The following is a 16,189-nucleotide window of genomic DNA, read 5'->3' as shown; positions in this document are numbered from 1 at the left end:
CATGATTCCCCTCTCCCTGCCTCCTTCCCACTCTCAGTCCACAATAGAGACCCATATCAGAATCACTTTTATCATCACTCACATGTCATGAAATTTGTGTTTTTTTGAAGCAGTAGTACAGTGCAATACATAAAAATGACTACAGTACTGTGCAAAAGTCTTAGGCACCCTAGCTATATATATATATATATATATATATATATATATATATATATATAGTATATGCCTAAAACCTTTGCACAGTACTGTAGATGGCAGACACAGAGGAAGGGGAATGAACAGGAAGATGGTAGACTGCCAGAAATGGAGGCTATGATGATTGTCATTAGGTAACAACCAACTATCTGGCAACAATAGTATCACAGAAAGGATGTGATCGTAAGGGACCAGGCATGGTTGGAGGGAAGGAACTTACACAAAGTTGGCAAGGTACATCCTCTACAGAACTGGAACCAAGGACACCATACAGTGTTGCAGTAGCATTGTAGGTGAGTGTTGTGTTCTGTAACTTCAAAACATTAAACTATTCAAAGAAAAGACACAGAAGCCTGAAATATGAGTCTAAGTTTGTCTTTACTTTAAGCGAGGCATGCACGCATCATTGTGGTAGCGTGATGATGTATGAAATTCATCTTATACATATAACCCATAACGAATTATTCAAAATGAAGATGAATGCTTATTCAATCAATATATATACAAGATTAATCAAATATTAATGAAAAATTAGATTCACAACAGTGAGGGTTCAAACTACCTTGGCAGGAGAAGGGAAGGGAAAATGTAAGTTTGGCCGAGGACCAGAAGAAACAAAGTGACATTTAGAGACAGGAGGTCACAGACAGGGTTGCAGACAGAGGGCAATGGGGGGCAAGCTGAATGAAGTTGAGTTTATGTGTATACACATAAAGAACACAGCAAATAATGATCAAGGAGCTCGGCCTGAAATGTCAGCTGTTTATTCCCCCTCCATAGATGCTGTTTGACCTGTTGAATTTCTCTCGCATTTTGTGTGTGTCGGTATGGAATTATGAAAGAGCACCAATAATGAAAGCCAGATTCACGCAAGGACAGGAATAGACACTTAACATTCCTAACCCACAAGTATGCAGAACAGATAAGGAATCTAGAAGTACAGGGATGCGTGGTTTGTGAGTAGATGTTAGTACAGATCAAAGTTACTGTTAAGGCACTAGAAAGGGGTGACCTACTTGCAGATTTGGCCTGTCATTTTTAAAAAAATGACTAACTTGTATAGATGTGTGGTGGAGGGTATATTGACTGGCTGCATCACAGCCTGGTATGGAAACACCAAAGCCCTTGAATGGAAAATCCTACAAAGACTAGTTGACACGGCCCAGTCCATCCCGGGTAAAACCCACCCCACCACTGAGCATGTCTTTGTCACAGAAAAGCAGCATCCATCATCGAGGACCCCCACCATCCAGGCTCTGCTCTTTGCTCACTGCTGCCAGCAGAAAGTTGGTACAGGAACCTCAACCATCCGGATCTTCAACCAGAGGGGATAACTTCACTCACCCCAACTCTGAACTGTTCCCAAACACCTATGGATTCACTTTCAAGGACTCTTTACCTCATGTTCTCAATATTTATTGCTTATTTATTTATTATTTTTTCTTATTTTGTATTTGCACAGCTTGTCTTTTGCACATTGGTTGTTTGTCTCTATTATATGCATTTTGTCGTTGATTTAACTGTTTTTCTTTCTATTTACTGTGAATGCCCGCAAGAAAATGCATCTCAGGTAGTACACGGTGACATATATGTACTTTGATAATAAATTTACTCTGACCTTTGGTCTTAATTAAGGAACAAAGAAATGGCTTTTGTGCTCTACAGGACACTAAAGAAGATGGGGACAATTTTACAGCCATTCACAAAAAGATTCAAGACTTTTAGAGTGGTGGTAATGGGGAAATTAATATAGACTGAATACCTAAAGCTGTAATGGGGGAAAGGAGAAAAGGATTTTTTGTGAATGCAGGACTCTGCGAGTCTGCTGGCAAAGTCGAAGCCCGATGTTTGCATTTCGAGGAGTCTGCTAGCAGTCGGCCACTGCCTGTCCTGAAGTTGGGGGACTGGGAGGGAGGGAGGGAGGAAGGAAAGGGGCTCATTTTACTGTTGTTTGTTGTGTTCTATGTTGCTCTGCTAAGCATTGTGGGTATGCTATGTTGCACTGGAATGTGTGACGACATTTGTGGGCTGCCCCATCTCATTGTTAGCTTGTGTTGATTGTTAACAAAAACAACACATTTCTCTGTATGTTTCTGACTACATGTGATAAGTAAATGTATCTGAATCTGATGCTGTTCTTGGTCAGTATGATTCCAGCCCAATCAGAAAGAGATGGATTTATTTAAGTACAAATTCAAGTTTATTGTCACAGGTAAACGAACACACAGGTTCCTTACAGCCAATGGGTGGTAGAGGACAAGCTCCCACTACCTATTAAATGCTCCAATGGCGTGCACCTCAAATAGCCTCTGATAATGAACTCCATCTCCTGGCCTTCACGTGTGGCTTAGCTACTAAGCCCAGCGGAACCATTTCTACTGACAAGCACCTTAAGACACGAATGTGGCTCGTCAGCCATGGTTGGCAGCTCACTTAGGACAAGGAAACTTCTGATCTCAAACCTCTGCTGCCTTGTAGCTATACCCACTCATGGGGAAGGCTTTGGGAGTAAACTCCGAACAAAAAGTCCAGAGCTGTAGTCCCTGAGTCAGTCCTACACTGTTTAATGCTGACTGACAACTGTATCGGTCTCTGCCGTTCCTTTGGATTCATCAGCTACATGGAGAGGGGGAGCTTGCTCTCCACATCGTACTGCCCAGGCTTGTGTATCTAGACAGCTAGGACACAACATCGACCCTGACCAGCAGAAACCTCATCTATTTCTTTTCCATGTGCGTATGTGTAAGTAAGGCACATTTCAGTGATCTAGTAAATGGCGATTATTACATTGGAGTAATTTTAGTGATAAAAATATAAGAAAACACTTATGAAAATTCTCAAGCAGAGGAGAGCAAGTTTTAGTGAATTGCTAGAGGATATGGCCAAGTGAGCTGGAATCAAGTTAATACAGAAAGTGTAAATGAAAGGAGCGTTTGCATTCAAACTAGACATTCATTTGAGAGAGAAAGATTAAAAAAATGCTCGAGCTCCCTTATGGCTAGGCACAGAGATTATCACAGCTCTGGAAACACCAGTGACCAGGAACAGACAATCCTACAAAGTAGTGGATACATTCCAGTTCATCATGGGTAAAGCCTTGCCCACCACTTGAACACATCTACATATTGTCACAGAAAAGCAGCATCCATTAAAGATCCCCACCATCCAGGCTATGCTCTCTTCTCACTGCTGCCATCAGGGAGGAGGTACAGGAGCCTCAGGACTCATGTCACCAGATTCAGGAACAGTTATTACCCCTCAACCATCAGGCTCTTGAACCGAAGGGGAGAACTTCACTCAACTTCACTTGCCCCATCACCCATTGAAATGTGACTCAAGGACCCTTCATCTCCTGATCTCCATATTTATTGCTTGTTTATTTATTATTATTATTTCTCTTTTTTCTTTTGTGTTTGTTTTTTGCACACTGATTGCCCACCCTGTTGGGTGCAGTCTTTCATTGATTATATTACAGTTATTGGATTTATCGAATATGCCGGCAAAAAAACAAATCACAGGGTTGTATAGGGTGACATATATGTACTTTAATAAAACATTTACTTTGAAATTGAACTTCCAATTAAAATTTAGCAGAAAATGGATTGTGATAAATTCTGGATTCAAAGTTTAATGAAGAATTAAGCTTCTTAGAACACATATTAGAAGGGAGATGCAAAGAGAGAAGAACCGAGAAGTACTTAATGCATGCATGAACATTAAATATTAATCAAAGCAAAGGATGGGATACTTAAGTAACTAAAGAGGGAGCAGCTTGTTGAATCAAGGTGCAATTGAGTGAATAGGCATGGAAGAGGATGTTTTCAGTGTAACACTGAGGAGAAAGATAAGAATGAAGTTGGGGGGGGTGTGGGAGGGTTCGACATGTTGTAAATGTTTGCAGAGCTCAAAGGAGAACTGCCCAGATGCCATGAAATCCATCCTAGATACCAGAGGAAGAGTGGAAATTGCAAAGCATCTGCGCATGATCTTCTGTTTGTGTTCCGGTGCCAGAGCGGAAACCAGGCAACTGCGGGCTATTAGTGTAGCCCTGCAGAGATATGGGGTGTATGAGCTATCCAGAGAGGGATAGCCAACACTGGGGAAGTGTTCATTTATCCTGTTCATTTTGGGACAGCTCACTCACCTTTGATCCCCACCGGACACTCAGCTCTCACCGGTAGCTGTTCGCATACAGAGGCCACACTCCGGCACATCGCTTCGACAGACAGGCTAAACCAGGCGAGGGCAGCTGGCAGCCTTACACCCCGTGAGACTGTGACACGCCTGTCCCAGCATGCAAAGTCTGCTCTGATGGACTGCGCAGATGAGATCTACAGTGAGATCCAAGGGCCAGAAAGATGGTTCTGCTACCCTCCATGGAGAGCAAAGGGCATGACGGAAGATGTCATGGTCATCTACTACAACCACGGAAAACCCCAGTTTGTAACGCTTGATCATACCACTGGACCCAGACTTCTAGGGCTGAGAGAGTGGAACTACCCCAGTGCAACAGCTTTTCAACTTTAAAAACTCTCCCACACAAGTTTCCTTTCGGCGACGGACACAATGAACAACCAGTATATAGTGGAGGTGTAATCCAGGTCAAGTATATCCAACACTTGGGAAAACGAATTGATAAATGAGTTGTACCATTCCTTTCAATAAGTCAAGTTATGTTTAATCAACTTTGAATTCTTTCACAAAGTAATAGGGATGGTTGAACACAATAAGCTTATTGTGTATATGGACTTCCAAGGTGTTCAAATAATCCAACAAAAAATAAACTTTCCAGTACAACTGAAGTCCAGAGATCAAAGCAATTCGACCATGACTCCATGTGAGTTACAAATTTAGCCCAGTTTTTTCAGACTAGCTTGAGGATGTACAGTGGTGCCCTCCAGTGGTTACTGATGGGATCCCTACTCATATTAACAAATGTACTGCTCAATTCCAATCTCTGCCGGTGACATGAAATTCTGAAATGTAGTTAACCGTAAATGGCATAGAAATGGTCTTTGGAAGGACAAAGGCAATCTGCTGATGGGCAAATGAAATTTAAACCAGAAAACTAATTAAGTCTGGTCGTAGAATAAACTAGATGGTACGACTTTAAAGGAGGTCTATGAACAGAGGGTCAGGGGAGACTTGTGTGCAAAGTTCTCGAATTTGGCAAGGTCAATTGGATATGATTTTAACAATGAAAGGGAAATCCACAATTAAAGAGTGACATAGAAAATAAAAGCAAGGTATGCTTGCAGGACCTTTATAAAATATTAGTTAGGCCCCAGCTGAAGAATTTTGTCTAATTCTGGGTACCACACTTTAGAAAAGATGTTGCAGAGAGCAGAGGGAAGACTTATTCAAATGGCAGCAAGAATGGAATATTTTAGTTAAGGTAGAGACCAAATGATGGTGTTTCAGCTGAGAGGTAATTAATGTAGATATTCAAAAGCAGGGTCAATTTTACAGAAAAACTAGAGACCCTGCTTCCATTAGCATCAGTGTTATAATGTGGTATAGTAGTGTAGTAGTTAGCACAATGCTTTACAGTACGTGACCCCAGCTCGATTCCCACTGCTGCCTGTAAGGAAATTGTATGTTCTCCCTGTGATTGTGTGGGTTTCCTCCGGGTGCTCCGGTTTCCCCCCCAGAGTCCAAAGCCATACTGGTTGGAAGGTTAATTGGTCATTGTAAATTGTCCCATGATTAGGCGAGGGTTAAATCGGGGGATTGCTGGCCAGCATGGCTCGAAGGGCTGGAAGGGTCTATTCCAAGCTGTATCGCAATACATAAATAAATAAATAACCAGAGGACACAGATACAAATAAATTGGCAAAACAAGCAGATGGAAATTAGCAGAACAGTCTTTAGCTTAGTTGTCATTATCTGAATGTGGATCTGGAAGGAATTTCAATAATAATCTTCAAGGGAAATTATCATGCCCTTGCCCTGAGATGCATTTGATGTCTCAATAAATGTTTGAGTGAATCATCAAAAGCCCTTCTTTAGCTTGTAAATCTTTAACACCTGTCAAAGTTTGTTTGATTGGAGCTGCTTACAGTGCCCTCAATAGCATATTACAAATCACAAGGTTTCTTTCCCTGGAACCAAATGAGAGAACACGAGGCCAGGCAGCAGTAGACTGCCATTATCACGATGCCTCGAACACATTACAGCTCACGTGATTTTGCTCCCTTGAAAGTGAATAAAACAAGTATGTGGCTTTGTTCACAAGGCACTTTAAAAAAAAAATCTGCACCTTTTTTTTTCCACCTGTCTCACGGAGTGCAGCATGGGCAAAGGAAGATTCAGGTTGATAGGATAATAAATAATTTTTTGAAGAAAATAACAAAGCCCACGCTGCACTTGAATAATTTAATTTTTAAGGCATTAGCAAAAATGGAGATCAATTTCCTCCCTTTCAGTTCAACAAAAAAGTCTCAGAATTGAACACCTCCTGAATGCTTTCTTGATGAAACTTGGAAGGTGGAATATTTATAAGGGCTTAATCAAAAAAACTTTGGTGAATGTTATGATAATTTATACTTTTTCACTCTTGCAGAACCTATGGGTATTAAATAAATGCCATTTCTACAAATCATTTTGACAGGCAAAAGCTGTCAATGTGTTATATATGCTTCACAGACAAAGTGTTTTGATGTCACCACGGTTTCATACAGTTGATTCTAATCATTCACAATACAGTTCATTTTTAAATCAATGTACATCTCATTATCCCTATAATGGGAAAAGAGCTCCTAATAGCAGCCGAAGAATATTGTTTTAAGGAAAAAACAACTAGGATGGTGTGGGTGTGTGACAGTAGGAGGATTTGAAAGTGTTGTCAAACAGGCACTAAGTCAGTGAAATGGCTACCTCATCTGTCTGTCTGTGACCGGAAAGTTTTGTGGCCCACCATTGGTTCAACGGATGAAAGAGCCACCGCCTACATGCGGTGTATGGACGTGAGATCTGAGCCACAATAATGTGTGACCACCAAGCAGGAAAGCCAGCTCTTGCTCACTAACATTAAGGAGGTGAATTATGAACTCTCCGTCCTGATTCCGACAGATTGGCTCCAGGTTAAAGTGATCTCTGGATGAGGTTTGGAATAGGTTGTCTGTAGCTGAAGCTAGTTTGGAAGCCCAGGAGTTGCTGGGTCTACTTAAGGTGGAAATGCGGTTATTAGAAGTAGGAGTAGAATTAGGCCATTCAGCCCATCGAATCTATTAAGCCATTTCATCGTGGCAGATCCATTTCCCTCTCAACCTCAATCTCCTTGCTTCTCGGTGTCCCTTCATGCTTTGACATCATGAATCTGTCAACCTTTGCCTTAAATATACCCAATGACTTGGCCTCCACAGCCGCCTGTGGTAATGAATTCCACAAATTCACCACTCTCTAGCTAAAGAAATTCCTCCTCATCTCTGTTCCAAAAGGATGTCCCTCTAATCTGCGGCTGTGCCCACTGGACCTAGACCATAGGAAATATCCTCTCAACATAGACTCCACCAAGGGCTTTTAATATTTGATAGGTTTCAATGAGCTCCCCTTTTATTCTTCTAAATTTTAGCAAGTAAAGGCCCAGAGCCATCAATCGTTCCTCATATGATAAACCTTTCATTCCTGAAATCATTCTTGTGAACCTCCTCTAAGCTCTCTCTCCAATGACAGCACATGTTTCTTAAATAAAGGGCCCAAAACTGCTCACAATACTCCAACTGAGGCCCCACCAGTGCCTTATAAAGCTTCAGCATTACATACTTGCTTTTATACTCCAGTCCTCTCGAAATTAATGTTAACCTTACATTTGCCTTCCTCACCACCAAATCAACCTGTGAGTTAACCTTCAGGGAATACTGCACAACTACTCCCTAATCCCTTTGCACCTCAGAATTTTGAATTTTCCACCCGCTTAGAAAATAGTCTGTGCTTTTATTCCTTCTCCCAAAGTGCATGACCGTACACTTCCGGACTCTGTATTCCATCTGCCATTTCTTTGCCCATTCTCTTAATTTGTCTTAGTTCTTCTGCAACTTCTCTGCTTCCTCAATACTACCTGCCCCTCCACCTATCTTCATATCATCTGCAAACTTGGCCACAAAGCCATCAATTCTATCATCCAAATCATGGACAGATAATGTAAAAAGCAGCAGTCCCTACACCAACCCCTGTGAAACACCACTTGTCATTGGCAGCCAACCAGAAAAGGATCCTCTTTTTCTCGCTCTTTGCCTCCTACCAATCAGCCAATCTTCTATCCATGTTAGTGTTTTTCCTGTTATACCAAGGGCTCATCTTATTAACCACCCTCACGTGTGGGGTCCTTCCCGAACAGCTTCTGAAAATCGAAGTGCACAATATCCTCTTATTCGCCTTTGTCTATCCTGCTTGTTATTTCTTCAAATAATTCCAGTAGCTTAGTCAGGCAAGATTTTCCCTTAAAGGAAATGATGCCAACTTTGGCTACATGTACCAAATACCCCAAAACCATATCCCTAACAATCGACTCCAACATCTTCCCAACCATTGAGGTCAGGCTAACTGGCCTATAATTTCCTTTCTTCTGCTTCCCTGAAGAGTACAGTGACATTTGCAATTTTCCAGTCCCCCGGAACCATGCCAGAATCTAGTGACCCTTGAAAGGTCATTACTAAAACCTCCACAATCTCTTCAGAATTATACTTAAGGAAGAAATAAGCACACCACCCCATCTCTTTCATATGGCTGCTTGCTGAGTTGCAGGCTAACCTCGAAACTGCATTAAACATCCCTTGAGCATTAGTGCATAAAGTGAAAAGTCTAACCTTCATTTTTAATTGGTGGCTGCTAGGAATGAGAAATAGCTGAGATCATGTCCAGAGCTTTGACTATAAATAAAGTGAAAGTAATGGTACAAATTTAAGAAGCATTTAGACATGCACATGAATAGACAGGAAATGGACAGATATAGACAGTGTACAGGCAGATGGGTTTAGTCTGAATTGGTATCATTGTCATTTAGACATAGTGGGCCAAGGTATCTGTTCCTGTGCTGTACTGTTTAATAATAAATGGAAGTACCATTCAGAACAGAGAACACAGAATGAGAGTCACCTTTAACGTCACTGACATACGTCAGGAAATTGGATAACTTTGTGGCAGCAGGATATTGCAATACCTAATGATAGAAAAAAACTGAATTACAGTAAAACTATGTATTAAATAGTTCAGTTAAATAAGCAGTGCAAAAATAGGACAAAAAAAGTATTGAGGTAGTGTTCATGGGTTCAATGTCCATTCAGAAACTGGATGGCAGAGAGGAAGAAGCTGCTCTTGAATCATTGAACATGTGCCTTCAGGGTTCTGTACCTCCTTCCTGATGGTAACAATGAAAACGAGGTATGACCTGGGTGGTGGGGGTCCTTAATGATGGATGTGTCCTTTTTGAGGCATCGCTCCTCGAGGATGTCCTGAATACTACGGAGGATGACGAGGTTTACAACTCTCTGCAGCTGTTCGACCCTTGATCTTCACCTACTCCAAGATCAGTCAAATCTTCCATCCGACATAACTACCCCATTTTCCTATCATCCTTGTTTGAGCGATGCATCAAAAGCCCTTATTTAGGTACATAATGTCAGAATCTGGGTGGCAGGGTGGAAATAGATCTCTACCAAAGGAGGTGTGAGACACTCCTTCCCTCTGCTAGGCTGCAGGTCACCTTTGGGCAAGGTGTAGCATCTGCTTAGCCCCCGATCAGGGTCACGGAAAGCCATAGGAGGAGGTGGAGCAGCTGGTACATGTCACAAGTCCTAGTTATGTGACCACTGACACCCAGCAGACAATCTCTGAAGAGTATTGATAATGGCTGGCGTCACCCATCTTGTAAAGACACTGCCCAGAAGAAGGCAATGACAAATCACTTCTGTAGAAAAATTTACCAAGAATAATCATGGTCATGGACATGAACAACCATGATTGTCCACATCATATGACACACCACGTAATAATAATGATGAAGGTCAGAACCAGAATCACTTTATTGCCAGTATGTGAAACAAACCAGAATCGATTGTGGTTCAGAGCCAAGCATACTTCCTGTTCAAAACTCCTTTATTAATCTGGCAGATTGAGAAGAAACAATATAAACCATAAATGTTAAGAATTCTGTTTAATCACTTTCTTCAGCTCACTAGTCCTTTTGGTTCAGTCAGTGATATACTCACCCCTGTATTGAGAGATTCAAACCACAATCACATGGCCTGAGCTAGTTGTACGGAAGGATGTTACATTATTGAGAGTGCAGTCCCTGATATTTAAACGAGGGTACTTCTGCTATCTTCTTCAGTCAAAAATAAAGATCTCTAAACAAACTGTAAAATATTTTCCCAACATCCTGATAACAGTACACCCCTGCCAACCCCCAACACCATATAGAATCTAGCCGGCAGGCTCCAGGGTCCAGAGCACATCGAAGTGAAAGAATCGGATGTTTGGACAGTGAATTCAGTGCAATGCAAATCCAAAAGGTCGAGTACAGGCTGAATCAAGGCCTCAGAGCATACTGAAGGAACTGAACCCAATGTCTGAACGACGATTTGGGCACGGAGCCACATTGAGAAGATCAGGAGGTTGGGGCCCCGAGGCAAGAGATGGGCTGGTTCAGCTTGCTTCTCCACAACGTCTACTCAGCTCTGCACTGAACTAAGGGTCCGTGGGTGGACTCTCTTTGTGGACCAGTTCAGGAAACTAAATGCTTGTGTTTATTGTTTGCATGATTTGTTTTACTCTCTGCGCATTAGGTGTTTGCTTGTCTTCTTTTTAAATGGGTTCTTTTGTGCTTGTTCTGTGGCTGCCTGTAAGGAGATGAATCTCACGGTTGTGTAATGTACACATAGTTAGATAATAAATGTACTTTGAACTTTGAACATATATTTGCTCTGTGATTGCTGCAGGGTACAGCAGAGTGAATACGATTATCACATTTACCTATCCATACAAGTGCATCTTTGTGGTGTTTTACATTTTATTTTTAAAAAGTGGGTTTGCCTTTCTTTGCTTGACAAATACAAAACACCTCAGATGCAGAAAATCTGAAACATAAACAGAAATTGCTGGAGTACTCAGCTAGTCAGGCAGCGTCTACAGAGTGGGAAACTGAACCAACATTTCAAGTAATTGACCTTTTATCAGGACTAATGAAAGTGGGAAATTGAATTTGTAATTACCGATCATAAGATCACTGCCTATCTGAAACAAATAAAGTTGCTCATTCCTGACACCTCAGATTGACCCAAATGCCTTGATTTAGCACCGTGCCCTGGAACCAATTCACTTAGTTGATAGAATAGAATAGATCTGTATTGTCATTGCTCAAGACATTGAGATTGCTGTGCTACTCCAGTCCATGTAAAACAGATATCTACAATGCATGCAGTATGGCTTAATTTTTTTTTAATTCCCATAGCTACATGTAACAAGTGACTTTGCCAGCCCATAACACTCAAAGACCCATTGGCAGGCCAGGGTGTAGCATTATTCAGCTGCACAACAGCCCTCGGAAGAAGCTATTTTTCAGGCTCACAGTCTTGGCTGAGATGTTTCTGTATCTCCTACCAAATGGCAGGAGATGGAACAGACTCTGTCCGGGATGGGATGGGGCTTTAAATGATGTTACAAGAGTGCCATAGGCATTAGGAGATGTAGATTGCCTCCAGATCCGATAGTTGAGTCCCAATGATGTTCTGAGCCGTCCTAGTCACTCGTTGGGAGTGCTTTGTGTTCTGTCTTGCTGCAGCCGGAGTATCAAACTGTCATTCTGTATGACAGTATGCTCTCTATCAACATGCCCCAACATGAAGCTAGGAAGATGGATTTTCTAGACCCCACACTAAATATACACAAGCCACTCCTAACGGTGTCTGCAATAATTGCTGCCCACACTCGAAGGGTTCATGACTTTTCCCTTTGCAACACCTGCCTTTTTCCATCACCTACCATTTCCTTCATCACTTGCAGTTTATGTACCAACTGCCTAAGGCTACAGGCCAAGAGGAGGGTGATTGGATTGGTTTAAATGGGTCTTTATTGTTCACCTGTTGAATCAATGCTGTTGACATAAAATCCAAATCATTATCAGGTTTAATATTATTGGTATATGTCATGTTGTTTTATAGCAGCAGTATATTGCAATATATAATAGTTTTCAATCTATGAATTACAATAAGAAAAATATTTTGTATAGATATATAAAATAATGAAATAAGTAGTGTAAAAAAAAGAGAGCAAACTGGTTCATGGGCTCAATGTCCATTCAGGAATCCGATGGCAGAGGGGAAGAAGCTGTTCCTGAAACATTCAGTGTGTCTTCAGGTTCCTATACCTCCTCCATGATGGTAGCAATGAGAAGAGGGCATGTTCTGGGTGATGGGGGTCCTTAATGATGGATGCCACCTTCTTAGGGCATCGCCTTTTGAAGATATCCTGGATGCTGAGGAAGCCAGTGGCCATCATGGAACTGACTAAGTTTATAACTTTCTGGATCCTGTGCAGTGAGCCCTCCATAACAGATTAGGTGCTGCAGATTTCCATGATTGTGATTCACTATCCTCCTGACCCAAGAACCCCTGAATATTTTTCCCCAAGAGCAATGGCCTTGCTTGCAACAGCCACATTTCCGGGAATCAAGTGTTATAAAGAGCCTATGATCATTTCTGTGCATAGTGGCAAATAAGAGAATTTGTGATTTATAGCAAAAATGTGCTTAATCTGTATACTATGAAACTAGAACACATGATTGTTCAAATTATCTGCTTGTTTTGTTTTTGTGTTCTCATATCTCTGCCAAACGTGCAGGTCCATCGCCTTACAATGACTTGTATTTGAGTAATGCCTTTATACAAATGTACACAGTAGTGTAGTAGTCAGCACAAACGCTTTACAGTACAGGCGATCCAGGTTCAGTTCCCGTCTCTGCCTGTAAGAAATTCGTCCTGTGACCGTGTGGGTTTCTTCTGGGTGGAGTGCTCCAGTCTCCTCCCATCCTACCTGTTGGCACGTTAATTGGTCCTTTGATTAGTGGTTAGCCTAGGATTAAAATTAGGATTGCTGGGCAGCGTGCCAAAGGGCCTATTTCGCATTGTATCTCAATAACCTATTAAAAAATAAATAACAGGGCAAACAACCGAAGGGGTTTCAGAGGAGCATTATCAAAAAGAAGTTTATAACTGTAAGCCCCCAGCAGGTTATTTTGCACAGATCAAAAAGCCAATAAATATTAAATCTTTGTTTGTGCCCTCTGTTTATAAAGGTTCTTACATGTGCGTGCCTTTCATATTACAGAGACCTGTGTTGACCGCTCTGCATGTTAGCGGCACCCCAAAGCCATCACGTTGCGGCTGATCTAATATTTCAGCAGATCAGCTACCTCTGATATCAGAACACAGCAGCCAAAATGTGCACAGTAAGATCCCAAACCATAACGATTTAGTGCAAAGCCTAGAAAAAACTGCAATTAAAAGTTTATTAAATCCAACATCTAACTCTAGTCAAAAAAAAACAAACGTCATGCCCATTTAAAATCCTCCTTGGTCTCACAGGCAAATCCCATCCCTTGAGCATGAGAAATAACACGGCTTAGCGGAGATGTGCTGTCCTTTGGAAGAGGCATTGAGCTCCCATCTGTTCTTCAACTGGGTTTGAAAGAATACACAGCGTCCTGTTCCTGCTTGTCTTTCCCCTCTCCTTTCTTTTGTCTTGTTTTTTTTCTTTCTACACCTGCAAACTCGGCATGGTCACGGGAGGACAGCAAGGACAACGCTCTGAATTAAACGAATGCCGGTTTATCGGGGCAGCCGTTTACATGACGCAAGTCTTAAATAACAAAAACTAATGGAGAACATAGCCGAGATTATTTGGGACACTACACCACTTAATTGGGGCAGGAGACAGGGATTCATACACCGTTTATTATAAACGGTAGTACTGCATAATACTGTAGTACTATTGATAGTACCTAATTTGTTCTGTTTCATTCAAATACCTAATTTGTTACTCAGTTTGTCTTTTTACACCTTTTTAACTTTCCTTGAAACTTCGGCTAATTGGGCCAAAATGTAGTCCCGATGTGTCCCAATTAACGGGAATCTATTACATCTCCGATTTTTACTGAACCCAACACCCTTAATAGCTCCACGCATTTGCTAGCAAGGTTTCTCCGGCGCTGTTTTTCGTGGGTCCATTTAAGTTGCCGAGGATGTTTTATGTGATATTGGTAACAAAGGGTGTTGGAGGTAATTAGTTTATCCATTCTGGCTATTATTGATAATTACATACCAATAGCATTTTATTTTAAAGTGAAGGTCAGGCGTAAAAAAAAGTTTCCATATTAGATTTGCACAACTCAAACCGTGGAGGGTTTCTATTTTGTATCGTCACGCGGGCAGTGTGTTTTACAGGCTGGGGGGGTGGGGGTGAATAGTGAACGTGAGTCCTACACAAGTGGCAATCTCTGTCTGCATGTGCTTTCGCTATGCGGGTTCGAACCTGTGTCATGGCCACAAATGCGACCACCTACTCCCACACCGTACGCATTTCCCCTGAACCGGTCCCAAAACGGGTGTTAAAATATATCTTCAATCACAATCTGCTTTTTTTTTCATCCGAAGAAGATTTATTGAAAGGGCTAAAGCCGGGGTTACCTCGAAACAAAAATGCTCTGCTCGCGTTGTGGAATCCCGGGACCTGCACGATTCCCTCCGTTGAGGCATCCAGTTCCAATGCAGAGAAAAGGTCGATTTCCAGCGCTGGGTCGACACCGAATCCTAGAACTGATATCCAGCAGATGTTACTGGACTTTCAGTCACCCAATCTCATGATTATAAATGCATTGCTTTCGTTTTTAAAATGATTTCCATTTATATTACATTTACATAGTACAAAAATCTGGCAAGGGTAAGAAATAAAGCCAATAGCGCTCAACAAATATAGTGTTTACTTTTAACATATTTACCTGTTACCAGAGATTGTCTCTGTTCCAACCGCTGACGTGTTGCATCGTACAATTCCCCCGCCAAAAGTACTTGCGGTTAACTAGAAAATTGCTCTAGTTTGAAATCATTAACTGAGCAACTCGACTAATGATTTCAAACCAGAGTAATTTTCTACTTCATCTGCCTATGTTAACCCCTTCCTTCAACAATAATGACTCTATAGAACGCTAAATCCTGGGTTCTAATATGAAATGTGGAACGGGACGCTAAGATCGTCATTTAAAGAATTTTATACATCGGGTTGATACACAAGCTATTCAGATCTATATCGATCTGTAGTCAATTCAAGTCAAGTTTATTGTCATTTAACTATATATGTATACCGTCAAATGAGACAGCGTTTCTCCGAACCAGGGTTTAAAGCACTGTCGTACATATAACACACATATAATGTGTAGTAACTTATGAAAGTAAGGGTAAAATCTACGGTTGGATTACACATATATAAACTAAGTAAAGTGGATAAATTAGATATTGTAAGGTACAGAACAGATTAACCAGTGACACTTTGAATCCGATGCGGCTGGGAGTTTAGAAGCCTAACGGCCTGAGGGGAAAGACTGTTTCGCATCCCGACCGTTCTTGTCTTTATGCATCGGAGTTTCCTCCCTGATGGCAGAAAGTCAGAGGACGCTGGATGGATGGGTGGGATCCTTAATAATACTAAGGGCCCTCTGAATGCAGCGCTCCTGATAAATGTCCCCGATGGATGGTCGGGAGACCCCCGTGATCCTCTCAGCAGTTTGTTAAAACACTCATTCATTGCCAAGACGTTAAAAATCTTGTCCACCCTGTCGATACTAAACACGTTTTTCATGAAAATCTATATGATCTTAAACCTTTTGTCCAGTCGTAGGATACAAAACATTTGTATGGAAACAGTACGCTTATTCTCTTGCGTTTGGTGGCATTAAACGTCTACAGGCATTCATTGTCAAACACCTTATCTTATAGAATGCTAA

At 41.5% G+C, this 16,189-nt stretch overlaps 1 protein-coding gene across 1 annotated transcript in view; it reads right to left on the bottom strand.

The window, feature by feature from the left end:
• Positions 1-16,189, bottom strand: part of LOC134351477 (protein kinase C-binding protein NELL2-like) — a 374,438-nt gene that overhangs the window by 323,900 nt on the left and 34,349 nt on the right. The window contains exon 6 of the mRNA XM_063057673.1: positions 14,877-15,005. Within this exon, the coding sequence (XP_062913743.1) occupies positions 14,877-15,005 (129 nt within the window). The remainder of the gene's footprint in view (positions 1-14,876; positions 15,006-16,189) is intronic.

The sequence above is a fragment of the Mobula hypostoma genome, chromosome 9, assembly GCF_963921235.1.
Source record: "Mobula hypostoma chromosome 9, sMobHyp1.1, whole genome shotgun sequence".
Taxonomy (NCBI): domain Eukaryota; kingdom Metazoa; phylum Chordata; class Chondrichthyes; order Myliobatiformes; family Myliobatidae; genus Mobula; species Mobula hypostoma.
Note: the sequence above shows the minus strand (reverse complement) of the source record. Positions and strands in the feature narration are given on the sequence as shown.